We start from the raw sequence: 27,280 nt of genomic DNA, 5'->3' as shown, positions 1-27,280 counted from the left end.
CAGGAAAATGGGCACGAGTTTAAGGTGTACCTTGCTTTGATGCAGCAGCTGCTAAAGTGATTGGAGGATGGGTTTGCTGCATGTCTTGTGCCTGGGATAGAAAAAACGGTATGGAAAAATCATATGAATGGAGCCACAGATATATTTAATAGTTATATTGCATATTAGTGCGTTGTGTGTTTAGTGGGTTGGCATTCAGGACATAAAATAGTCATGTGGCTCTTCTAATTTATAGTAATTGCAAATTTGGCTCTCAACATACCATGAAATGAGTAAAAGTCCTGGAAAAGGGCCCTACCCGCTGCACAGCCTGTTACTGACAGAAACCAGGGTTTAAAGGTTGTCAATACTGTTGTGGTTGCCTAGCAATGGTCACAGTGGGCATTCACTTTTTAAAGTTGTAGGCATTGCTGCTATCATGGAGAATTTTATCCCCCCAATATGTATAGTGTTTGCTTGTTTGTTTTAAAGATTTCACATTTTTCTACAAACATGAGGTTTGTAGAATGAGCTCTCTTGACTGTCCATTACCTCATTTGAGGATTTTAAGTATCCACAGATATGACCAGGTTGCAAATTAAATATAGCTATATGCACAAATGAATATGCAAGAAACTCACTATATGAAAAGCACATACTAATTGGATTGTCAAATACTCCAACATTTATAGGCTGATGCATAAGAGATCCACTGTCTCCTTTTTGGTTTTGGGAGGAAAATCAGGGATTGACCCATAGATGTAATGGCGGTCAAGAAGTCTTAAATGTAGTATAAAAGTATGTGAAAATCTGTTGAAGTCACCTAGGGCATCTTACCTTCCTCACTGTTGCAACATGCAATTTTGGTTAGCTTGAAGAAAGAATCTGATTTGTAATGTAATGGCCTCTGTACGAACAAAATTTACAGTCTATCCTGGGAAGCTATTGCCAGGAACATATATATTGTATGAGTTAGTACCAGATGCCTTTGACGGAACACGTAGAAAGAAATAAGACAAAGATACGGAAAACTTCATGGTGCAGTTAAATCAATTTGCAGCGTGAGGACACATTGAATTCTGTATTCAGTTCAGGACATCCCATGTCATAAAGACTACTTACAAGCTGGCAGTTTAAATTGTCTTCACAAAAGTCCCATATGCTAGGATATTTTTACAGGGCACTGTGGGGGAGTTAGCACAGTTGCTTGTTAAATTCAGCATTCTAAGAATATAAGAGAAGCCATGTTGGATCAGGCCAATGGCTCATCCAGTCCAACACTCTGTGTCACACAGTGGCCAATATATGTGTGTGTGTATATACATATATATATATATACACACACACACAGGTATATATACTGTGGCTAATAGCCACTGATGGATCTCTGCTCCTTTTTTTTATCCAATCCCCTCTTAAAGCTGGCTATGCTTGTAGCTGCCACCACCTCCTGTGGCAGTGAATTCCACATGTTAATCACCCTTTGGGTGAAGAAGTATCTCCTTTTATCCGTTTTAACCTGACTGCTCAACAATTTCATTGAATGCCCATGAGTTCTTGTATTGTGAGAAAGGGAGAAAAGGACTTCTTTCTCTGCTTTCTCCATCCCATGCATAATCTTGTAAACCTCTATCACGTCACCCCGCAGTCGACGTTTCTCCAAGCTAAAGAGCCCCAAGCGTTTTAACTTTTCTTCATAGGGAAAGTGTTCCAAACCTTTAATCATTCTAGTTGCCCTTTTCTGGACTTTTTCCAATGCTAAAATATCCTTTTTGAGGTGTGGTGACCAGAACTGTATACAGTATTCCAAATGAGACCGCACCATCGATTTATACAGGGGCATTATGATACTGGCTGATTTGTTTTCAATTCCCTTCCTAATAATACCCAGCATGGCATTGGTCTTTTTTATTGCAATCGCACACTGTCTTGACATTTTCAGTGAGTTATCTACCACGACCCCAAGATCTCTCTCTTGGTCAGTCTCTGCCAGTTCACAACCCATCAACTTGTATTTGTAGCTGGAATTCTTGGCCCCAATGTGCATTACTTTGCACTTGGCCACACTGAACCTCATCTGCCATGTTGATGCCCACTCACCCAGCCTCAACAGATCCCTTTGGAGTGCCTCACAACCTCTCTGGTTCTCACCACCCTGAACAATTTAGTGTCATCTGCAAACTTGGCCACTTCACTGTTTACTCCCAACTCCAGATCATTAATGAACCAGTTAAAAAGCATGGGACTCAGTACTGAGCCCTGCGGCACCCCACTGCTTACCGTCCTTCTAGTGGCAGATCACAATGTGTCCATTTTTTCCAGCTCTGTGCCAGGTTCACAGCAGGCATTTCTTCTGCCTGTGGCATTGTATGGCCAGGCACATCTCTGCTTTTTCTTGGAAAGGCTCCTTGTATTGTATATTGACATAGTCCCCAGCTCTTCTTTGGCAAAATATAGTTTGCTTCCTTGGCCAATTGACAATAAACCTGCTAGCCCAAACATTGTCCCTTAATAATTGCCTGCTGTGCCCACCAATTCTGGTGTAGACGATGTCCTGAGGAGATTTGGTTCATTTGTCTGTGAGAGAGGAGCAGCTATTTCTAGGACACACTTTGAATCCATGAGCTTCTCTCTGGAGGATGGAGCTTTGCAGTCAGGCTGATTTTTAAATAATCCCTTTTCCCAAGAAGTATGTTATGATCACTCTTGTGTGGCAACTTGATTGGTGTTTTGTGTTGTTGGTTCCTGCACCCTAGTTAACAAATAACCCATGACTATTTCCTTAGGAAACTGATTGCTTCCTGCCCCTATGTTGTCATTGAGATACCGTGATGCTATGCTGGTTGTGATGTGTAGGCCATGGAATACTAGCTCTGGGAAAATGGACATGAACTTCTAAAAAAGTCTTAAAAGCTTGTACTAAAGTCCCACTAGTTCCTTTCTAATATTCTATCTAGCTGCTTGAATTTATTATCTTTCCATTTGTGTAGCCTTTGGTTATGGACAAGCAAATGGCTCATCTTGATTTGACAGCAGCACTGTGTGTATGGTCTGTATATGTATATAATCATTAAAATTGCACCCTAACCTTCCCATCTGGGCTTTGCTTCTCCAGATTAAATGTTCAATTCATTTAGCCTTATCTCATACATTTCCTTTTCCAGCCAAACCCTTTGTCATCTTTATTGCTCTCTTCTGAGCCTTTTCTAATTTGTCTAATATATGTTCCTTTATCTCAGAGATAGACTGTAATGGAAACTTTTTACTGAACAGCCTGCAGGTAGAAGGCTAAAGAAGTACTTATTCATAATGAAGCAATTAATTTGCATAATTAATGTTTTGTGTTTTTCTATTAGTTTTAGATTATTGCACCTGGATTGATTTATTCTGTGGAGATGGTTGTTGTTACCCAAGCTAGTTACCTCACAGAACAATTCTCATTGGGTGTGCTCAGAATCTTACTCAGGTTTATTCAGCAGGGCTTACTCCCAGAAAGGTCTTTTTAGGATTGTGGTGTTAGGGAGTTATTTGATACTAGGAACATGGTCTGCTGAAGAGAAGAATACAGTGGGCTCTAGAAAGAGGTTCTGGGCAAGTGCCCCCCCACCCTTGCTGTCTTCCCACCCACCCAAGTGAAAGCATTCACTCCCCCCTTCCACCTCAAGGCAAGCTGATCTCTGCCATCTGCAGAACAGTTGTAATTCTGAGTGATCTCCAGCCCTCATCTGGAGATTGACAGCAGTGGTTCCCCATAAGGAAACAGCTGGTTTGAGGGGTGCAGTGTATGGCATTGTACCTGTCTGAGATCCCACCCCTTCTCAAATCCCACCCTCTCCAGGCTCCACCCCTTAAATCTCTAGGAATTTCCTAACTTGGAGTTGGCAACCCTATCTCCTTCCCTTTAGCTGCCCCTCTGACCAGCTTTCCATTGCCTCCCCCCCTACAGCCTCTACCTAGGGAAAGAACAGTCTTTTTCTACAGTGGTGGGGACCAAGGCAGCTTACAACATTCTCCTCTCCCCTCTTTGATCTGCACAACAACCCTGTGAGGCAGGTTAGGCTGCAAGTCTCTGAGTGGTCCGAAGTAACCCAGTCAGCTTCCAGAGCAAGAACCTGTGTCTGGCAGGCCCCACTCTGAAACCTTAACTCCTGTGCCCTCCTCAAACACCACCGCAAAATCTACAGGAATTTCCCACCAACCTGGAACTGGCATCCCTAGTCAGTGAGTTCTCCCTCAGAGATCTTTAGTGATACTCTCTCTGTCTGATAATGTTGTTGGTCTTAAGCACAGGATTTCAATCTGTCTCTATTGCTCTCCTTCCCTATCTCTCTCTCTGTATTGGGCTTGCTGGTACAGGATGCCATTCCCCCCCCCGTCTCTTTCCCTTCCAGAGGAGGATAGGAAGGAGTACTCAGCCAATCGAGAGAAAGCCTTCCCTCCTCCCTCCCTCAGCCAATCGTTAGAAGACTTTCTCCATAACTCTTTCCCTCCTCCTCTGTTCCTCAGCCAGTCGAGGGAAGGCTTTCTTTCTCTCCTCTGCAAAGCAGAGTGACAAGTAGCTTAGCCAGTGGGAGAGTAGGGAGAGCCATGAACTGCTAGAATTGGAGTTGCCAGGTCAGTCCTGGAAAATATTGGCGGGGACAACAGTGAGAGAGCTTCTAGTTTCCTGGCCCCACTAGTGAACCTCCTGATGGCACCTGGTTTCTTTGGCCACTGTGTGACAGAGTGTTGGACTGGATGGGCCATTGACCTGATCCAACATGGCTTCTCTTATGTTCTGGAGACTTTGGGGGTGGCTTCAGGAGACGGCTGGGTTTGGGGAGGGGAGGAGCCTCAGCATGGTACAATGCCACAGAGTCTACCCTTCGAAACAGCCATTTTCTCCAGGGGAGCTGATCTCTGCCAGATGGAGGTCAATTGTAAAAGCAGGAGATCTCCAGGCCCCATCTGGAGGCTGCAACCCTAGGCAGAACTAAGGTTGGTTGCCTTTGACTGAAAGAAGCAGCTTGGCTGGCTTGCAACAGCCACTTGGGTTGGAGAGATGAGCAGTCAACCAATGAGTTCTCCCTGAAAGGCCAAACTAGGTCTTGAAAGGGCCTTCCCCACTGGCTTTTACTGAGAGAACCAAGCTTGGTTGCTTTTACTGAGAGAAGCAAGGTTAGTTGCCTAACAGCAGCCATTGCCTAGCAGTTTCCACAGAGGACCAATCCTCATCCTGGGCCAGCAGTGGGTGGGGGAGAACAGTCAGCCAATACGATGCAAGAGCAATTGATTGATGGCAGTTTCATTTGGCTTAAAGCTTCAGAGAAGAGCAGTGAGACTGATTCCTGAGGGAAGATAATAACAATTGAGAAAATCTTTCCATCTCACTCTGGTAAAAAAGGTAAAGGTAGTCCCCTGTGCAAGCACCCTTTGTTTCCGACTCTGGGGTGACGTTGCATCATGATGTTGTCATGGCAGACTTTTTACGGGGTGGTTTGCCATTGCCTTCCCCAGTCATCTGCACTCCCCCCCCAGCAATCTGGGTATTCGTTTTGCTGACCTTGGAAGGATAGAAGGCTGAGTCAACCTTGAGCCGGCTACCCAGCTTCTAGGTACCCAGCTTCTACCGGGATCGAACTCAGGTCGTGAGCGGAGCTTGGACTGCAGTACTGCAGCTTACCACTGCACCACTCTGCAGTACTGCAGCTTACCACTCTGTACCACAGGGCTTCCTATCTCACTCTGGAGTCCAGTGCAAAGATGACAATTGGGTTTCTTAAGAGATTGAGAGCAGGCTGCAGGATCATGTACTCAACCTTCCGTTTTTCTGAAATCAGCCCCCCTTGCTTGTATTAACCATGGTTGTGTGTTACGTTGTTAGTAGTTCCCTCCATCAGTGTCTGAAACAGAATTCTATTAGATCCTGATTCAAAGAGAGCCCTGGTGACCTGTTGCTGCAGTTTATGTTGATACTGGTACCTTTTGCTGCTAAACGTATCTGTCTGAATTTCTAAAGATTTTTCTCTCTGGGTGTAGGCTGTTCCTTGCACCAGGATGATCTGGCTGTTGGCTGTGGGTCCTTCTGCTTGCTGTATTTCAGGCTCCATCTCTGGCTCCTGTTACAATTCTAATCTAACTAGCTCCATCAACTGATTCAACTCTGAGGGAGACAGATAAAGAATTCATATTCTAAGTCTGGATTCACACCTGTCTGCTTGCAGTCTTGACCTAGCCTCTGGAGCAAAGACCTGCCATTTCAATGATCTTTTGTTTTTAACTGTTGCCTTTCTGAAAAAACTGACAAATAGCCTTCTGCCTACAGCAAGGATTTTTTTCCTTCCTGCTTTCCACTTCCTGTGGGAAGGCTTCCTTTTAAAAATCAGCTCAAAGTTAGCTTTTTGTAGCCTTCTCTCCTCCTGCCTCTTCTTAGTTGAAACTCACTCACCAGAAAGAATAAATTGGGGGATTGTGCTGCTTGTCCAACTAAGAACATTTGTAGAGCTAGCTAGCCCTGACCCTGATTTTTGCAGGAAGCATGGAAGTTGTTTCCTTTTCCTAGGGAAATATAACTGGTATTTGTATCTGATGAAGAGAGCTTTGATTCTTGAAAGCTCATACCCAAAAAAACTTGTTGGCCTACTGGACTCAAATAAAACTTGCCCTATCTCTAAATCTCAGAATACAGTTACCATAATGCATACATTATGTTTTCACAATGGTATACAACTGTAGCAAAGAGTTGTATGAAATATTCCTTAGTCTGTTTTTTGCCAACCTATATAGGAGTTCTGAAACTCTAGCCTGGTATCAAGAAACAAAGAAGCAGAAAATTTCCAGGGATCCACCCCCTCCTTTTATGTTATACATTAGCCCTCTAGAATCTATAGAGGCTTTGATGAGGGGCTTGTTGCATATGCATAGTGACTGGTATGTTTCACCTTACTGCCCTCCTTTCTCTATGACTGTTCACCCCTATATGAATATCACAGTGATAAATGGAAGTGCCATACTAATAGGGAAGTTTGAATTAACTTCAGTTTAAGTGACTCCTGTAGCAAAGTTCCAGAAGGGTAGTAGACAGCATTGCTATTCTTCCCATGAGCTTGTGGAGAGGGAAGTCACAGCATCTCTTCCCCTAAGTGCAGGGCATGCATATGTGTGCTGAGATGCAGTTCATGTTTGTCAGCAGGGATCTTCTTTTGTCACAGCTCCTGCTGAGCACCTGAAGTGCTAGTTTGCAGCAATAAAAACATTTGAGAAAACAGCTTAAAAGCATAATATTCTGTATTTCATCAATGTGCTGCAGTTGGTCCAAAGAGGGGGTGGAATGAGGCCTTATTAAGCCAACTGTCACTTATAGCAGTCTTCTGTAACTTTTCTCTTACACTTTCCAGAGTTTGGGGTACAGATAGATTATTTCCAGTCCATTGTAGTGTTTGAAAGCAGGGCCATTTGGGGCTGGATGAAATAAAACCCAAAATATTTGAACTGTGTGTATTATATATTATAGACTAGAGAACCAGTATGGTGTAGTGGTTCATGTGTGAGAATAGGTTGGAGTGGATGCATGGGTCTAGATTCAAATGCTTGCTAAGCTTGCTCAACCTTGGCCCAACCACTTTCTCACAGCCTAGCATACTGCACGTGGTGTTCATGGAACGAAATAGAAGAGAGGAGAATCTTGTATGCCACTTTAAGCAACTTGAAGAAAGAGTGGAATACAACTGCAGTCAATAACAGTCGTAGCAGTAGATGATGCAAATTTTGAACCAAACATATTTTAAATCCCATGTTGGAAAAAGTTGCCTAGCCCCTCAGCCGTTCCTGTTTCCAAAGAAGTTTCGTGTTGAGTATTCTTACAGGGCAGGCATAATTGTTCCATATTGCTGCCATTATGAAGCAGGACTTGGCAGTACTTTGATCAGAAAAGCCACAGTTTTGCTGACCATGTTGACTACTGGCTGATCTTTTCCATATCCTGAAAGGTTTGTCTAGTCAGGGAACAGCAGAGCTCTGTCTGTGGCATTTCTTAAAGGTGAGGCAATGAATAAAGCATGTTATCGCCTTAGTGGGAAGTGCCCAGTGAACTGCCATCACAGAGGCTCAGGGCAGCTGTCTTAGTCCCAAGCTGGAAATGTCTTATATGGCAACATTCGCCATGGAGGCTTAGTTACCTTGGAAACATGTTTCACTGCAGCTCGGTTCTATGAAGAACCCATCTGAAGCTGCTGTATTACTCTGGAAGGCTGATGCCTCTAAGCACATTTTGAGCAGAAGTCTCTTTCTCAAGCTGAGTGACTTTGGCATTAATGGCCTGTCCACAATTCTAAGGGCATAATTTGGAGTCCAGGTGAATGAAGCTTTACCTGTTGATGGAAGGACATGATTCATTTAGAGATCTGTTAGCAGCACAAGGTCAGTGTGAGTGCATATCTGTATAAACCCCCGAAAGATGGGTGCGTGGGGACTGAAAATGCTCTAGAGAGGGTGGGTTGAAATGGAGTGAGCAGATAATTGTCAGTTAAAGTGGCAAAAGGGGATGGGAAGAAATCCATCTGCATGAGCTCCTGAGAGAATTCTCAAGGGGGGACTGGTTGGATTTTCAAATAAGTTTCTTTCTTTGGCAACTTCTCATGAGCCCCCAGGTTGTCACTGTGTCTAAAAAGAAAGGGGACTGGTTCATTGTGGATCTCTCGGCTTGGCTTCGCGAACGAAGATTTAAGAAGGGTGCAATAGCCCACGTTTGCTGCAGGCTCGCTGGTGGCCGACAAGACCAATGTGGGACAGGCAGGTCCGGCCACAGCGGCTGCAGGGAAAAGTCTGATTTAGGGTTGGTCCTGTAGCAGTGCGATTCTTCCTCAATCTCCTTTTGTCCTCAAGACCAGCTATGCGTGCGTTCTCAAAGGAAGAGACAGCCTGGTGGATGGTGTGCCTCCATGCTTTGCGATCTGAGGCTAGGACAGACCACTGGTGATGGTTGATGTGACAGGTGCTAAGGGATTTCTTCAAGGAGTCCTTGTACCTCTTCTTTGGTGCCCCTCTGTTTCGATGGCCGGTGGAGAGTTCGCCATACAGGGCAATCTTGGGAAGGCGGTGGTTTTCCATCCTAGAAATATGCCCTGCCCAGCGCAGCTGCGTCTTCAACAGCAGTGCCTCGATGCTGTTAACCTCCGCCCTCTTGAGGACTTCAGTGTTGGTCACAAAGTCACTCCAGTGGATGTTGAGGATGGTGCGAAGGCAGCGCTGATGAAAGCGCTCAAGGAGTCGCAGGTGATGACGGTATAAAACCCACGATTCGGAGCCGTAGATGAGGGTTGTCATCACAACCGCTTTGTAAACATTGATCTTTGTGCCTTTTTTCAGATGCTTGTTGCTCCACACTCTTTTGTGCAGTCGGCCAAAGGCACGGTTTGCCTTTGCCAGCCTGTTGTCAATCTCCTTGTCGATCTTGGCATCTGAGGAGATGATGCACCCCAGGTAGCTGAACTGCTGGACTGTCTTCAGAACTGATTCACCCACAGTGATGCAGGGAGGGTGATAATCTTCCTGGGGTGCAGGCTGGTGGAGAACTTCTGTCTTCTTCAGACTAACTTCTAGGCCGAATAGCTTGGCAGCCTCTGCAAAGCAGGACGTCATATGCTGCAGAGCTGATGCCGAATGGGAGACGAGTGCAGCATCATCAGCAAACAGTAGCTCTCGGATGAGTTTTTCCATTGTCTTGGAGTGTGCCTTTAGTCGCCTCAGGTTGAACAGGCTGCCATCGGTGCGATAGCGGATGTATACACCATTGTCATCATCTAGATCTACTGCGGCTCTTTGAAGCATCATGCTAAAGAAGATCGTAAAGAGAGTTGGCGCGAGAACGCAGCCTTGCTTTACACCTGTGCCTATTGGGAAGGGCTCCGAGAGGTCGTTGCAGTGTCTGACTTGGCCTCGCTGGTCTTCGTGTAGCTGGATGATCATGCTGAGGAACCTTGGGGGACATCCTAAACGTTCCAAGATTTGCCACAGGCCTTTCCTGCTAACGGTATCGAAAGCTTTGGTAAGGTCGACAAAAGTCACATACAGAGCCTTGTTCTGTTCCCTGCATTTCTCTTGGAGCTGCCTGAGAACAAATACCATGTCGGTGGTGCTCCTGTTAGCTCTGAAGCCGCACTGGCTCTCTGGGAGGAGTTCTTCTGCAATGGTGGGCACCAGTCTGTTCAGGAGTATTCTGGCAAGGATTTTGCCTGCGATGGAGAGCAGGGTTATCCCCCGGTAGTTGGAGCAGTCTGACTTTTCCCCTTTGTTCTTGTATAGGGTGATGATGATTGCATCGCGAAAGTCCTGTGGTAATTTGCCTTGTTCCCAGCAGGTGACAAGTACTTTGTGAAGTGAGCTATGTAGTACTGTGCCCCCATGCTTCCAGATCTCTGGTGGAATTCCATCAACTCCCGCTGCCTTGCCACTTTTCAGTTGCTTGATGGCTTTAACAGTCTCTTCTAGGGTGGGGATCTCATCCAACTCTGTTTTCACCGGTTGAAGTGGGGTGAGGTGGATTGCTGAATCTTGAACTACGCGGTTGGCACTGAAGAGAACCTGAAAATACTCCGACCACCGGTTCAGTATGGATGCCTTGTCTGTGAGGAGCACTTGGCCGTCTGCACTATGCAAGGGACTCTGAGCCTGATATGATGGACCATATACTGCCTTCAGGGCTTCGTAGAACCCTCTTAAATCACCAGTGTCTGCACACAGCTGGGTTCTCTCTGCAAGCTTGGTCCACCACTCGTTCTGAATGTCTCGAAGCTTGCGCTGGAGGTTGCTACATGCAGCGCGAAAGGTTGCTTTTTTCCCAGGACAGGAGGGCTGAGCAAGATGTGCTTGGTAGGCAGATCTCTTTTTTGCCAGTAATTCTTGGATCTCTTGATTGTTCTCATCAAACCAGTCCTTGTTCTTCCTTGTGGAGAACCCGAGGACTTCTTCAGAGATCTGCAGGACGGTAGTTTTTAGGTGTTCCCAGAGTGCTTCTGGAGAAGGGTCTGTGGGGCAACTGGGGTCCTCAATTCTTGACTGGAGTTTTGCCTGGAAGGCAGCTTTAACTTCGGCTGACTGGAGGCTGCCAACCTGAAACTTCCTCCGAGGGATACCTCCTCTCCTGGGTGTGGGTTTAAAATGAAGACGGAGATTGCAGCGTACAAGACGATGATCCGTATGACATTCTGCGCTGGGCATTACTCGGGTGTGTAAGACATCTCGAAGGTCTCTCTGGCGCACCAGAATGTAGTCGATAAGGTGCCAATGCTTGGACCGTGGGTGCATCCAGGTTGTCTTCAGACTGTTCTTCTGCTGGAAGATAGTGTTGGTGATGGTGAGCTGGTGCTCCATGCAGAATTCTAGCAGGAGGCGCCCGTTGTCATTGCAGTTGCCAATGCCGTGTTTGCCAAGTACTCCTTTCCAGGCTTCCGAGTCTTTACCTACTCTGGCATTGAAGTCGCCAAGGATCATACAAGCAATAAATGAAGTCACAATACACAATACTGGTGTGTCTATTCTAAAGACTCCTCAAATATGTAGAAACATAAGACTTTATAAGTTAACCAAATGGACTGCTAAGAGATTTGAAAGAGCTGTTGAAGGAATGGGATGGTGAGAGCAACCGAATGCAAGATAAAGGAGGAAAGGGGAGTTAACTTGCTGAAGCCTCTGACAGCTCAGAAGGGGAGGTTATAAGAGGCAGGGATGGGATTTCTAAATTTTTCTTCTGCTTCCCACAATTCCTTGCAGGCTTCCAGTTTGTATATTTATATTTGCAAATAGATGTCCATTGCTATATTTGTAACCACATGTGCTAGACCAGGTATGAACAGTCCATTTTTTTAGGAGGGCTGAATCTGACACAAATGGGACTTTGTGAGGCTGGGCCATGCGTGTCATAAAATGTAATGTGAGATAGCAGAGATATAAACTTTATAAAGGACACAAATATATTATTATTAAATTTAAAATACAAACAGGGGCATTGAATGTGCCGGCCTGGCGTGGGATGTCGGGGAGGGGTTGGCGATCTGGCTGGTGTACCGACCGCCTAACGCACCGGCCAGCGCCTTACTATCACTGGTGGAGGCCGCAGCAGGATGGGCATTTGATCCTGGGTGACTTCAATGTTCATGCCGATGACGTGACCTCCACTCAGGCGATGGACCTAGTGTCTTCCATGGCGACACTAGGACTCTCCCAAGTAGTTACGACACCCACTCACCAGGCCGGTCACATGTTAGACCTGATCTTCGCGTCGGGAGTTTTAGTGAACGATCTTGCTTCTATAGCAGTGCCATGGTCGGATCACTATGCCCTCAAGGCTTGTGTGGACGTCCCACCCCAACCCCGTTTGGGCGGCGAGCTTATTTTAGCTCGCCCGCGGAGCCTGATGGACCCGGAACGGTTCCTGACGGCTCTGCGGGATCCCTGGCCCCCTGGCGATTCCCTCGATGGCCTGGTGGAGTCTTGGAATAATAGGCTTACCGGGGCCATCGACGAGATCGCGCCTAGGCGTCCTCTGCGCCCTCGTTCAAGGCCGACACCTTGGTATAACCAGGGGTTGCGGCGGCTGAAACGAGGACTCAGACGGCTAGAGAGGCAATGGCGGCGTACCCGAGACGAAGCGACTCGAACATCATATAGAGAGGTTATGAAGTCCTATGAGATGGCAGTCAAGGCCGCAAAGAAAACTTACTTTGCGGCAGAGATTGCGTCCGCAACTTCGCGCCCGGCACAACTGTTCAATATAATTCGGACCCTTACAACGCTGCCACAGGGCAGACCAAATATTAATGAATTGGAAATTGGCTGTGAGGCTTTTGCGGATTATTTTGCGGATAAAATCGCATCGCTCCGTTCCGACTTCCCTGCCACATTGGATACAGTTAGTGGACCTGAGGCTCCGTGCCTGTCTTCGGATTGTGTTTTGGACAGCTTCGGCGCCCTCAGCCTGGAAGAAGTTGACAGGATCCTCCTATCTGCACGCCCAACAACTTGTAAATTGGACCCATGCCCCTCCTGGCTTATTAAGACCTGCCAGAGGGAGCTAAGATATCCTATACGGGATATCATAAATAGATCCCTACTGGAGGGACATTTTCCATCAGCGCTCGAAGAGGCGGTGGTCCGTCCCCTCTTGAAGAAAACAACGTTAGATCCGACCGAATTGGCACACTATCGGCCGGTATCGAATTTGCCCTTTTTGGGCAAACTTATAGAGAGGGCAGCGGCGTTGCAGCTACAGAGTTTCCTGGAGGATGCTTCTGTCCTTGACCCCTACCAGTCTGGCTTCCGCCCGGGCCACGGGACGGAGACGGTGCTGGTCGCTCTGGTGGATGACCTTCGGTGACATCTGGATCAAGGCGGCTCGGCGGTGCTGATGTTGTTGGACCTGTCGGCAGCGTTCGACATGGTCGACCATCGGCTTCTGGCGTGCCGCCTTGCCGACGCAGGGATTCAGGGGTTGGCCTTGCAATGGCTTTCCTCTTTCCTTGACGGTCGGGGACAAAGGGTGGCGATTGGGGAGGAACTGTCCCGGAGACACACGCTTGACTGCGGGGTGCCTCAAGGGGCGGTCCTCTCCCCGATGTTATTTAACATCTATATGCGCCCCCTTGCCCAGATGGCCCGGGGGTATGGGTTGGGTTGCCATCAATATGCTGATGACACCCAGCTCTATCTGCTTATGGACGGCCGACCCGCCTGCGCCCCAGAAAACTTGGACCGGGCGTTACAGGCAGTGGCTAGGTGGCTTAGGCTGAGCGGGCTGAAGCTGAACCCGGCGAAGACAGAGGTCCTTTGCTTGGGTCGCTGCGGCCCGGGAAGGGAAATCCCCCTGCCAGCTTTTGACGGCGCTTCGCTAACAGCGTCGGGCAGGGTCAAGAGCCTAGGGGTGCTGTTGGAGCCTTCGTTGACGATGGAGGCTCAGATAGCAGCCACTGCCAAGTCCGCGTTTTTTCATCTTAGGCGGGCGAGGCAGTTGGCCCCCTTCCTGGAACGTGACGACCTGGCAACAGTGATCCATGCTACGGTCACCTCGAGGCTGGACTACTGTAATGCCCTCTACATGGGGCTACCCTTGTGCCGGACCCAGAAGCTGCAGTTGGTGCAGAACGCTGCTGCCCGGCTATTATTAGGGCTCCCTAGATGGGAGCACATTCGGCCGGGGCTCCAGGGTCTGCACTGGCTGCCAGTAATATTCCGAGTCCGGTACAAGGTGTTGGTCATCACCTTTAAAGCCCTATATGGCCTAGGACCTGCCTACCTTAGGGACCGTCTCTCCCCACACGTTCCCCAGAGAGTACTACGCTCAGGCTCACAAAACCTGTTGGTAGTCCCCGGGCCAAAGGAGGCCCGTCTAAAATCCACCAGGGACCGGGCCTTCTCAACAACGGCACCTTACTGGTGGAACCAGCTGCCGGAAGAGGTACGGGCCCTGCGGGATCTAGGGCAATTCCGCAGGGCCTGTAAGACAGTCCTCTTCCGGCAGGCCTATGACATTAACTGACAATGAAAACATCCTGGATGGAACAAAATGTATTTATAGGCCGCCGGTTTTAATTATCCTATTTTATCCTGCTTTTTATTAACCTATAGTTTAATTGTATTTTAAATGTTTCAATCTGAAGTTGTCTAATTTATCATGTTGTAAGCCGCCCTGAGACACTTAGGTGAGAAGGGCGGGGTATAAATCTTAATATAAATAAATAAATAAATAAATAAACATGCTTAAAACTCTTGCATTGTTTTGTTTAAAATGGAAAGTGGGGGATTAGTGGGATCTAGCAATGCATTTTTTTTAAAAAAAAATAAAACATCAAGAAAAAACATGAGGATCACAGTGGAAACTAAAAATATAAACTGACATTATTGCTGCCTTTTGCTGTAACAAACTGATTGACTGAAAAATATAAAATGCTCTGAGCCTAGGAAAACATGAAAGGTGGGAGAATAGTGGGATTTGGCAATGATATTTTAAAAATAAAACATCAAGAAAAATCACAAGGATCACAGCAGAAATTAAAAATATAAAATGCTCTGAATCTAGGAAAACAAGGAAATGGCATTGCAAGCTTCTCCCCCTCCCCGGGGTTTACACAGATTGGCAATGGCTCTCCAGTATAATATCCCCCTTTGGCTATGTGTTCCCAGGTTAGAGCACCAGTTCTCAGGTCCATTCAGCAGAGACTAGCTGGCTCAAAGCATCAACACTTTATTTGAAAGGACACAACTCCAGGAAGCATGCACTTCAGCTGGCTATAGGAACACTGACAGAGAAACTGATCTCCACTTCATTGAAACACATTGCAGCAAAGACAAAGCTGCAAGGAAAATGTAGAATGGATCTTCCATCAAGATCCATGGGCCCTATCTATCTGGGCACAGAAACCTTAGTGGAAAATCCATTCCGTGTTTTCCTTGCAGTTTTGCTTCTTGCTGTAGCCAGCAAAGACAAGGCAGTAAGGGCAGGGAACTTTGTCAGCCTTGGAGCTTCAAAGGGTGAGGACAGGAGGGGAAGGAGGGGGAGAAAAGAGCCCCATGGGACTGATTAAAGCCCTGGGTGAGCTAGTTCTGGCCCATGGGTGGAACATTTGACACCCCGGTGCTAGACCAAGGTAGAAATAGCAATACAGCTAAAAAGACAGAAGCAATGTTTAGTAACTCATATTTGTCTAAGAAAACATTTAGGTAAAGAGGACAAGCTATCTGATGTACACTGACACCAGTGAATTAATTTCAGAGTTTCGTTGGAACTTTTGGGCCTTATTGTTCTTTTATTTTATTTTTTTATTGCCTTCAGTATGTTAGACATTTCTGAAAGTTCAGAAGACATCAGTCATGACTGATTATGTTTGGATTATTTATTTATTTATTTGATTTATATCCCGCCCTTCCCACCGAGGTGGGCTCAGGGCGACTCACAACATAAAATACCAGAACAATAAATTAGTAAATATTAAAACACATTCAATAATTTACAATAATTAAAACTATAAAACCAGAAAAAACAGTCTAACAGTTTGGTGCTATTCTAACGGCCTTCCTCTGCAGTTCTTAAATAACGTAGTTCTTAATCCTCCCTCCTACCCTTATTGGCCAATAGGGGCTGAAATCTGTTCTGAACATGTGAATGGAGGTGTAGAATGGGGGGAACATTTCTTTTCTTTGGTCCTGCATGTGCTTATCAGTATATTTCTATAAACAATCGGTGTTGGCCTGGCTCACCCAGTCCTGTTCTGTATAGCTATCTTGAGCTTTCAGTGCATGTTGTGTTTTAACATTGCCTCATGACAGAAAAACAGTGCTCTGGTCTCCAGATGGATGATCTTTGGCAGATGAATAAGCTGGCCCTGTCAGATTGCAGACAGGGCACATTGCTTTTTGTTGCACAGCAGTGTTTCCATAACTAGGAATACTCTTGACTCAAGCTGCACCTGTAAAATTAAGTGCGCAGTCTGACATTAAACTGATTCAGCTAAAAAGCTATCAAGAACCTTCAGTATAAACTTGTCTTCATGGCTTCCTAAGTGAAATTTTCTTTGTGCAAGTGTGACAAACTGCACTTTTAAAGAGGCTTAAAAGTACTGTGCCAACAACTAAAGGACTATGAAGGGTTAATTCTTCACAGAGCCAGAGAGCCTTGAGTTACAGGCTGCTCTGAGCAATCTGATTGGACAACATCAGCTAAGTGGAAAGAGTCTTGAGAGAGCTGGATGCTGAGGAGAGAGAGACAGATTTGTGCCTTGACTGAAGAAAGTCAGAACTCTGCCTTGACTGAGTGAGTTGGGTTTCAGCATTAGCTGAGAGTGGTTTAACACAGACAGAAGTGGAGAGATGTGACTAGAAGGTTTGGGAAGTGTACCAAGACTCCCATTCTGGCCAAGGAAAGATTTTCTAGGGAGAGAAGATTCCCTTCCCAGCTAAACAAGGAAAATAGCTACAGAGATTGTACAAGAGTACAGAGATTGTCTGGTGAGGGGGGGGGGGGGGGCTGCCCATAGAGACCTAAGGAGTCAGTCAAAAACTAGTGAAAAGTGCTGAAAAAGGTGTACCAACATTCTGGAAAACAAAAAGTTTGAGAGATACTAAAGAAAGTATGTTGGAGTGTTAAGGAAAAATACTGGAACAAAAGTCTCTCAGTATCGGGTTTCAAGAAGCTGCAAAAAGCTTAATAAACTTTCATTAGCCTGTACATTAGAACTTAACTCTGTGCAAAAACTGGTTTTACCTCAGAAATTTCAACCCCTGAATTCACCTGATCTTTTCCTTTGATGTCAAATAAAATATTTTGTTCTTTTTGATTTTTTAAAAAATCTCAGGTGCCATTATCAGTGGTTTAAGTTAAAGAGGGCTTGTGTGATCCTTCCCTCAGGTTCCTAGGCTGTGCCAGAAAACCCTAAATTAATGAACTGTCAAAGGGTTGGACAGCCAGACTTCTTAGCTGAAAAAGAAGATATATCACATGGGCAATTCAGTCACAAAGGGGAACAGAAAAATGGAAGGAAAATTTTGCCTCTGAAGGGGTTCCATCATGGCTTGTTCACAGGACTTCTATATCTACACATTGCTTCAGAGAAGAAAGCTCAGTCCTGTCAAAATTCACATAATCAAGAACAAATTCTTGAGCTTGCCAGAGATCCCAAGTAAAACTGCCTATCTTTTGAAATTACTATTAACAGTAATTATAATAATGTTGTCGAATGCATACATTTCTTGCCAATATCAAGGATGATGATGATGATATTGGATATATACACCACCCTTCACCCTGAATCTCAGAGTCTCAGAGCAGTTTGCAATCTCCTTTATCTCCCCCCCACACCACGACAGACACCCTGTAAGGTAGGTGGGGCTGAAGAGCTCTCACAGAGAAACTGCCCTTTCAAGGACATTCCAGCAGGTGCAAGTGGAGGAGTGGGGAATCAGACCCAGTTCTCCCAGATAAGAGTCCATGCACTTAACCACTACACCAAACTGCAGCAATATCTGTTAAGATGAAGATGAAGATATTGGATTTATATCCCGCCCTCCACTCCAAAGAGTCTCAGAGTGGCTCACAATGTTCTTTACCTTCCTCCCCCACAACAGACACCCTGTGAGGTGTGTGGGACTGGAGAGGGCTCTCACAGCAGCTGCCCTTTCAAGGACAACCTCTGCCAGAGCTATGGCTGACACAAGGTCATTCCAGCAGGTGCAAGTGGAGGAGTGGGGAATCAAACCCAGTTCTCCCAGATAAGAGTCCGCACACTTAACCACTACACCAAACTGGCTCTCTGTTAAACCCTTCATGAGCCAAACCTTTTTGATGTATTGATTGATTCACTTGCTTATGTTTAATATTAATGTAAAAATAGGGTGCATAATTCAGTAGCTAACATATTTTTGTCAACAAGCAGTGTCCTGGAAAGACTGTGATGTGACATATCCTGTCCAAAGTAACTTGATAGAGTGTATTGTATCTGCTTGTGTGTCATATGCACCATTGTGAAGCTAGTCAAGCTACAGCAGACCTGTGCTGTACATAGTTCAGCCCTGTGTATCATCAGCACAAATGACAGCTGAGATCGGTTCTTGTTCTTTGTGCTGGGATAGATGAAACTGAAAACAAACAGCTGATTTCCCAGACCTTGGGTGCTGCTTAAGGTGCCGACAAGGAGGCAAAAAAATCATGTTGTGACAACTGACTTGAGTGGCAGGTGATTCACCATGAAATTGAGCATGTAGGATAAATCTAGGATAAGTCTTCAATTTCTGAGGTTGCTTATGTATGAAGTACAGGATTTAATTAGAAAATACTTGCTCTTTAGACTTAGGGCAGATATATATTTATCAAACCACAGTTGTGTCAGTAGAACCTATTATAAAGAACTCTGATGTCTTTCATTCTTTTCTCATAGCTCTGATTAATCTACTGAAGTTCCTGATGTCCAATGAGACTGTCTTGCTGGCAAAACACAACATCTTCACCTTGGCTCTCATGGTGAGTGTCTGTAAGCATTCTCTCAGTAGTGACATAGTCACCACTGATGATCCAAAGTGTGGAATGAAAAATAATAAAGAAACCAAGGTAGTGGGGCAGTCAGTGACAAAAACAAATGACAGAAGTGTGCTTAATGGTCCTGTTCTCCTTAATAGATCTATTTATTTTAAATGTACTTGAATTACTAGTAATAGGTAGTTTAGAAATTTACTTATGGTGAGTCAAGGTATAAGAATCATTTCTGCCTTGTGGAATGCTGGTCCATTTGAGCAGAGATGTTCTGTAGAAATATAGCTAAGGAAGAAGGGGGATGGGAATGCCTCTTCATAAAATAATGTTGTTAGTCCACAAGGTTAGGTTTTGGGGTTGAGAAGGGTGGTCATATACACTGTAATTATGACAGACAGGTGTGTGGCTTTAATATTTGTAACCCCTACTTTCAGAGTTTGGGGTGACTGAAAGCAGCTGGTATTCTAAATACTGCAGAACAGCACTTGTCTCAAAGGGGGAAATGGCTGTATTATCAATGAGTTCAAACTCTCTTGAATGGTCCTTAACCCATTTCAGTCTGGTTTCGGACCTGGGTGTAGGGCAGATAGCATTGATAATTCTGGCAGATAATGGTCATCCTCAAGAGTGTAAAGGAAATGTATCCCTGTTGATTCTTCTAGACTTGTTGGCACCTTTTATTAGGATACCTTGCTGAAATAGCAGGTTTGATGAGGACAGCTTTCTTTCATCCTTTCCCCCATCATATAGGTCATGAGTTTCTGTTGAGGTGTGATAATCATTTAAGTGTTTGTCTTATTCCTTGTGCTGTTCAATATTTATATCAATTCACTGCGTGAGGTCATCCATAGCTTTGAGATTTGTTACCCTCAGCATGCAGATGACACCCAGCTCTTTAAAGTATTGAGCCTCCAGATGTTGATATAGTTATCTTGAACCAGGGTATTGAGGCATGGTCAAGTTGCTGAAGGAAAACAAACTAAAGTTCAATACCAACAAAGTGGAGGTTGGGGGAAACGGCGCCTTAATAGGGATTAATCTGCTAATTTTGGGTGGGGTAAGCCTCTTTTTGACAGATCATATTAAGAATTTGGGATGCTCTTGGATTTGCTAGTGGAAGAATAGGTTGGTACTGTTGCTAAGAGCATCTTCTTTCAATTGTGCTTGGCCCATAACCAGTCTCCCTACTTGGACCCTTAGCTACACTGTTTTATGCTACTGTAGCTTCTAGACTGGAGTATTGTAACATACTCTACAAAGAGCTGCCCTTAAAACAATGCATAAGCTCAGTTTTGGCTAATTTGTGCAACAGTTTATCAGAGGACATTCAAAGGGCATTCTTATTCCCCATTTTTAGGAGGGCTTGCAAACTGGTCTTGATTTAAGAGGGCCTTTATCTGTGTGCAGTTGAGTTGTTATTAGAAAGAGGCATTTTATTGTAGCTTTTGCAAGCCTGTTCATGTGTTTATTATAACTGCTTCTCTGGTTTTATTGTATTTGTTGCCTGTTGACACTCTGATACCTGCCTTGAGTCTATGGGAAAAAAATAAACCTTTCAATAAATGCTCCCAAAGATTAATGCCAGCTTCATTATTTTAAATGGTTAAACTCCATTCTTTGTGTGTCTTTTGTAATACTATTTTTGTAGTAATTCCTGCAGTGTTTTCTTTTTAAAGGTGGTAAACCTGTTTAATATGTTCATCACTTATGGAGATACCTTCCTTCCAACCCCTAGCAGCTATGATGAGCTATACTATGAGATCATCAGGATGCACCAAAGTTTTGATAACCTGTATTCCATGGGTGAGTAGTGTTAGGTGACTTGGCTTGCAGTTGGTAAAACACACACATGAATAAGCTGTGTGGGTGAGAGAGTACAAGTGTATGTGATTGCTGATCACCATGTTTGCTCAGGATGTGGCTGTCAATTAAGACTCAAATGTGAAATAACCCTGTTTGAAAGTATAAATGTTCCCTGTTCCAGGTGAAAGACATTTTAAAAATGAATCTGTCTTGAGAGCAGACTTATGGAAATAATACAGAATGATCACCTGGCTCAGTGTTGTGTACATGAAAGTGTGCTTGTTGCTATTGCAAGACATTTAATATTGAAATAATAGCAAGAACACACTGTGCCCTCATTTAGAGTGAGCAGACTGCTGTATGCAGAGAGCTCCCAGCTGGGAAAATATGCCTTAGTCTCAGGTCGGAGAGCAAATGCAGCCCTCAAAGCCAGTCAGCGGCAGGAACCTGTGCTATAAACAAGAGATGGAAAAAACATTTGATGGATGCATAATAAGAAACCAGTTGCACAGAACAAGTAGCATGTGGCCTTGCTAACATCTGCAGAACCAGGTCAGTGCTTCAGATGCAATCAGGAAACAGAGCCCCCACAATACTTTTTTGAATAGGGGGGAAAGACAGAAAAATGCCTGGGAGTAGAAGTTGAAAAAAGTATAGTAGAATAGTGACAACTTAGCAGGGGGACAAGGAACAAAGGAGAGAAGGAATTGCTGGCATTGACATATGAACAATATAAGAATGAGGAACGTTTTAGCAGGGGCTGCCATAGTGGCTGCAGCTAAAGAGGATGAATTGTGGAGACTGATAACTGCTCTGGGAAGTTACTGTAAAAATGCTATGGTATATTGTTCTGTGCTCATGGAAGGGCTTCTCAAAGAAACCAGAGGAACTGGGTATTTTTGTGTAGCTGCATCCAAACTTCTATTGCAGACCAAACTATATATGCTGTTGGTGGTTCCTGGAGTGCTCCTTAATTGTTTTTGTTTAAGTACAAGTAGGAGCCATAGGAAGTCCTTCTTCCAGGTTGGGATTGTGACATTGGGAATATTTGTTAACCCTTTCCATCTTGTGTTTCTGACTTCATTCTGTCTCTCTGCCTCACAGCAGAAACATTATTTCCCTAGTGAATGGGCAAGGAAACAAAACAGACAGTTCCAGAGCAGGGAGAGAGGGAATTGGTTATAAAATGGTATGTAGGTCAAGAAAGGTTAAATGCCCCTTTTCACCATAGACTCCACGCTAAATTTTCCCTCATTTCTTCCTCCACCCCCACTGCTATTTGTTTTTTAAAAGCCCAAAGAGTATTTGTGTGAACATTTTTAGTGTCTCATCCCCTTTGACCAAAATGTTTATTTGCACTGGCAGTAAGACTTAAGTGTAAAACGCATCTTTTGCAGTGGAGCCAGTTCCTCCTATTTTCACTAAATAAACTTTAAAACAGTTAGTGAAAAAGTACATGTACATGTTTGTTTAAAGCCAGACAAAATAGGGCAAATAATTTATTTTCATGTGTTGGTTCCACTGCACATTGAAGAGCTGAGCAAATAGACTTAGAAGTAGTGTTTGGGCTGTGAACAAGCTAACAGCAGTATAATGATATTCCAGGAAGGTTCCTTGGGATGTAGAGTGCCTTGAGTCAGACCTATTTCCAGGGTTTCAATGAAGAAAACTGCTTGCAAGCCTCAAGAGGGCATGAATTCCCCCCCCCCCCCCAAGATCCCATGCTCCAAGTCTGCTCATTAGAGAGGAAGAGTAATAGTGAACATTAACAGTAGCATAAATTTAAGAATATGATATAAAAATAGCGCATGCCTGTATGTTAATCAAGATGAATTTTTTAAAAAAATTATATTCTGTTTGGAAATATCTGTGCTCTTGTCTGATGAACATCCAAGAATATAGCCCTCTTTCTGTTTCTGTTCCAGTCTTAAGGCTGTCAACCAATGCCGGTCAATGGAAGGAGCCAGCCAGCAAGGTGACCCATGCCTTGGTCAACATACGGTAAGAAAGGGGATGTAACGGCAACACAAAGGCAGAAGGGCTTGTTATCTATTTGTTGTTTCTACCAGTCTTGTTCTCAGGATGTTTTGTTCTCTTTTATAGTATGTGGCACTGCCAAGTTTTCAGTCTGGTGGGAATGGCATCCTAAATCAGAGTTGTTAATTTGGATGAGAACGTCACCACTTCAGTAGCACTTGTACTTGGACTATGATAGCTCATGCATTCTTTCCAGCTTGCCATGGCATGAAGCTCCAGAACTCCAGAACTCTTTGTTGTATTAGATTAGGTTGTGGACTTAGTTTCATGGTCATGAGCAATGTATCCATATTCTATATTAGTAGTTCTTTGCTGTTCCTAGGAGTTTGTTTTCAGAGCTATGCACCAGTATCTCTGCACACCACTCTCACAAAATCTCTGTAGAGTAATACAGTTTTTTCAGCAAGAAAGCTGAGAATCTAATGGACTTTCCTGCACGCTGAAATTCTTAAACCTCTTGGCACTTACAGAGGTGCTAGAGTTAACAGCAACTGGTTTCTTGGCATGCTAAGTCAATTCCTGATGGCCTTGAAAACTGTCCCCAAGGCTGCATTTTAAGGGATGTCTTTCTTATGGTTTTAGTGTGTATAACCTGGATGGACACAGTGAATTTCTGGCTGAGATACAGAATCAACATATTTGGACCTATTTGGCACATGGATCAGTATTATCACTTGTGCTCTTTAATATGTGCCATGTTGCTGAATTAGACTGTCTAGAGTAGGGGTGTTGAACTCATTTGCTATGAGGGCAGGATCTGACATAAATGAGACCTTGTCGGGCCAGGCTATGTGTGTCACAAAATGTAATGCCTGGTAGCAGAGATATAAACTTTATAAAGGACACAAACAGAATTAAAGATTTTGTTAAAAACGTAAAATAAAATATGCTTGAAAGATTAGCACGCTTGCAATATTTTGTTTATTTAACAGTTTCTGATAACTGACAATTCTTGCTCTGAATTATTGCATCAGAATCTGGAGACAATGTCTGTGTTGTAGCAATCTTGAGTATGCTGTTCAGGTGTTTGAGTATGTCTGTCTGTAAGTTGCAAACCTTCTTTTGATTACAGAAATCTTGTGGTCAATGCCTTGAGCCTGACCTGGGGAAAACATGAAGTGGCTGGGCACTGTGAGGTTTTGTACATAAGTTGCTTCATGTGCTGGTCAGCCAGTAGAGAAAATAGAGGCTTTGCTCTGTAGCTCCTGTGTGATTGAGCAAGTCTGGCAAAGCAAGTTGTGATGCAGAAGAGAAAGCGAGAGAGAGAGAGAAGGAAGCAGATCACAGTGAGTTGTTCGTAGCCTGATAGGAGCTCTCTGGGGGCCTGATCCGGCCCTTAGGCCACATGTTTGACACTCCTGGTATAGAGCTGTCAGGTTTGGTATTATCGATATGCTGATATGCAGCTCTATAAGTAGGACAATGGAAGTGGTTTTCTTTGTCCTGAACAGCTTTGAGGTTGTGGTCTGTTGGCTAAGACAAAGGACAGAAGTTTCAGCAGACCAGACAGAGGTGATGCTGGTAGTGAAGATTATTTGGGGTGGGGTGAGGGGATGATCTGCTTAACCTAGATGAAGTAAAATTGTCATTTGCAGATCAGGAAAAGAGCCTTGGGGTGTTTGGGGCTGACATTGTTTGAAAATCAGATGACTTCTAGCAGCTCTACTGTGTGCATTAGCTTTCCACCTTGCTATATTCAGCTAATCTAGCCATGTCAAACTATAGTGTATACTCACCATCTGACAATTGTAGATGGGACTCCCTTTCAAAACTTCAGCATGCAAAGCATGGCTGCCCAATTGCTGTCAGCCAGCAAATGCAGATTATGCTGTTTTGAAGCAACTTCATTGGCTGCCTGTTTGTTTCCAAGTTTCCAAGCTTGTCCTAGGTCTTTTTTAAATCCTTCATGATGTAAGATCCCCATATCTGAAGGACTTTCTGTTCCTCTAGGAACCTGTGTGCCATTTAGTGTCTCTCCAACTGACTGCTTTTTGCCCAGAAGAATATGGTATTCCTTTGTCTGAGGCTGTGCCTTGTTTGTTGTACTGCTGTTTTGTTGTATTAGGCTGTTTTATCATGGGATGCTGTTGTGGGCACCAGAGGGCTCTTTCAGGCAGACTTTTCAAAAATAAATGAAAGGCATTTTGGTATGGTTTTCAGTGACCATTTTTGGTAGATGGCTAGACATTTGAAGTGTTTGGTGTAATGTGGGGTCTTTTGTTGTGGTCTGTTACTGCTGGGATTTATTTATTTTATTGTTATGGGTACCACTGGGCATTCTTCTGGTCTGTTTTGAACCCTTTGGAGGAAAAGTGGGAAATGAATACTTTAAACAAAATTAACTGGTGGAATACAATATATAAAAGCAATTTATGGCCTAAATAATATTTCTTCCATATGGGAATAAACTAATTGCTGGGCCAAGTTTTGTCTTAAAGGTGCCACTGGTCACAAACTATGTTCTGCTGTCTTAACAAAGTGAATGATGCTTTCAAATGGAACAGATGTTGCTAGAGGAAAGCCTGGCTGCTCTTTTCTTCTGTGGGCTTGATAATTAATTACTGTAACTGATCATCTTGGGTAGTGGGAAAACTATCACTAGACAAAGTTAGCCCTCCTGGGGATAACTCATGTAACACTACTTTTAGTATTAGGCTGTTTTATAATGGGATGCTTAAATAAGTTGTTTGCATTCCCATATCTGTAAATTGGAATGAGAAAACTAAATAGATTTGAATGGAAAATGTCTTCTTGTCTGTAATTAATCTTTCCGGCAGACACTAATTATTTCTGTGGTAAAGGTTTATAATGATAAAGGTTTATAAAATTATAATTGGAATGGAGAAAATAGATAAAGACTTTCCCCCTCCCCACTCCCATAATATTAGAACTTGGGACACCCAAGTTGATGGGCATTTTGTTTAGAATTCACTGCCAGTGGATGTATTGGACCACAAGCATAGATGGCTTTCAAAGTTAATTTCATGGAGGATTGGTCCCCAAACCCATAGTGACTTAAGGGAACCTCCATATAGAAAACTTTTGAATTCCAGTGCTAGAATGCAACATCAGGCTCATAATAATAAATAATTGTTCTCCTTTAATTAGCTATGTAGAAATAATGGACAGTATTTTTAAAGTTAACGTTATAGCTGCAAATAGTTATGTTGCTTTAAAAGGATAAAATAGAAGCAATTTTTTTCTAATAGTATAATTCATGTACTATACCCAAAGAAAAAAAAATTAAGTGTACCTTTTGCCAGGAGATAAGTGATCTAAAATGTTAATTAAATGCCTGAGGCTTCTTTAAGTGCATAGCTCTATCTGAATCAGAAACAGATCAGAATGATTTGGAACAATGTTATTCCTGTTCACTGTTTATTCTAATTATGTGCTCAAGTAAAAATGCCCTCAAATCCGTATTTACTTATGGTATCTTAGTGGGCTGCTTTGGACCTGACTGCTTCTGTCTGCTGAGTTTTGGGGATGTTAGGGAGGAAGATAGTTGTCATCAGATGTAAACACTTTTGAGGTGAAGCAAGGGAGCTGCCACACCAAAAGGGCCAGTTCAATGTATTTTGTTACTCCAAGCAGGTACTCCACCTGTTTGTTCCCACAGTAGGAGACAATTGAGTCTGTTAGTAGTGCTATAGAGCTCAATGCAGACCCAGCTAAAGGGGGATGCAGGTGTGGGATGGGGTGACACAGACATGAACTATGCCTATTGCCGTCACCCACACTAGTTTTGATTGAACCTCAGCAGTGCTGGCTGTGCCTTTAGGTTTGTTTAGTATTTCACTGGTGATGGTGTGGGTCAGGGGGTGATGATGAATGTAGGCTATGACCATCACCATCTCCTGTATTTCTACCATCTGGGAACAAGCTGCACTTCATTGGCGTGTTAGCAGCCTTCTAGCTGTTCCTAGCATAATGGTTGGGTATACCCCTGGCATGCATGCCAAGGGCTGTTGATCCTCTACTGTTTCTATGCTTAGTATTCTGTGTTGGTTCTATCAGCTGAAACTTAAGGAGGTTGAAAGAGTTGGTTCTACTGGACCAAGCTGCTTTTAGCTGGACTATGCATTTTTCTCAGCTTAAAATCCTGTTTTCACCAGAGGATTTGCTATCAGGGACTCTTTAGTTATACAATATTGCTATACAATTTTTGGACCGTCTGTTGACACATTTGTCAGGTCATTTCAGAATCCCTTTTTAATCAAGTAGTGTAAAAGAAATCAGAAAGAGAGAAATTAGCATTAGCCACAGGAATAACTGCCTTATTTCTAATCTTTTGTTAGAATTCAGTGAAATTCATCTTAACCCAGTCCTTCTTGTTAGTTAGTTAGTTTTATACCATTTATATCCCCCTCCGCCCCGCCGAAACAGGCTCAGGGCAGCTCACAGTTCTTAATAATAAAGACAACATCAATATAAAAACATTAGGCTAAAAACTAACAATCAGGTGCTATT

General features: G+C 44.0%; 1 protein-coding gene across 2 annotated transcripts in view; it reads left to right on the top strand.

Annotated features, from left to right (window-relative positions):
• ARMH3 (armadillo like helical domain containing 3) overlaps positions 1 to 27,280 on the top strand; it is a 209,218-nt gene that overhangs the window by 66,736 nt on the left and 115,202 nt on the right. For both annotated transcript variants that reach the window (XM_060241823.1, XM_060241822.1), the window contains exons 21-23: positions 18,879 to 18,961; positions 20,647 to 20,773; positions 22,699 to 22,774. In XM_060241823.1, the coding sequence (XP_060097806.1) occupies positions 18,879 to 18,961; positions 20,647 to 20,773; positions 22,699 to 22,774 (286 nt within the window). The remainder of the gene's footprint in view (positions 1 to 18,878; positions 18,962 to 20,646; positions 20,774 to 22,698; positions 22,775 to 27,280) is intronic.

This window comes from Heteronotia binoei, chromosome 6 (assembly GCF_032191835.1).
Source record: "Heteronotia binoei isolate CCM8104 ecotype False Entrance Well chromosome 6, APGP_CSIRO_Hbin_v1, whole genome shotgun sequence".
Classification (NCBI taxonomy): domain Eukaryota; kingdom Metazoa; phylum Chordata; class Lepidosauria; order Squamata; family Gekkonidae; genus Heteronotia; species Heteronotia binoei.
Note: the sequence above shows the minus strand (reverse complement) of the source record. Positions and strands in the feature narration are given on the sequence as shown.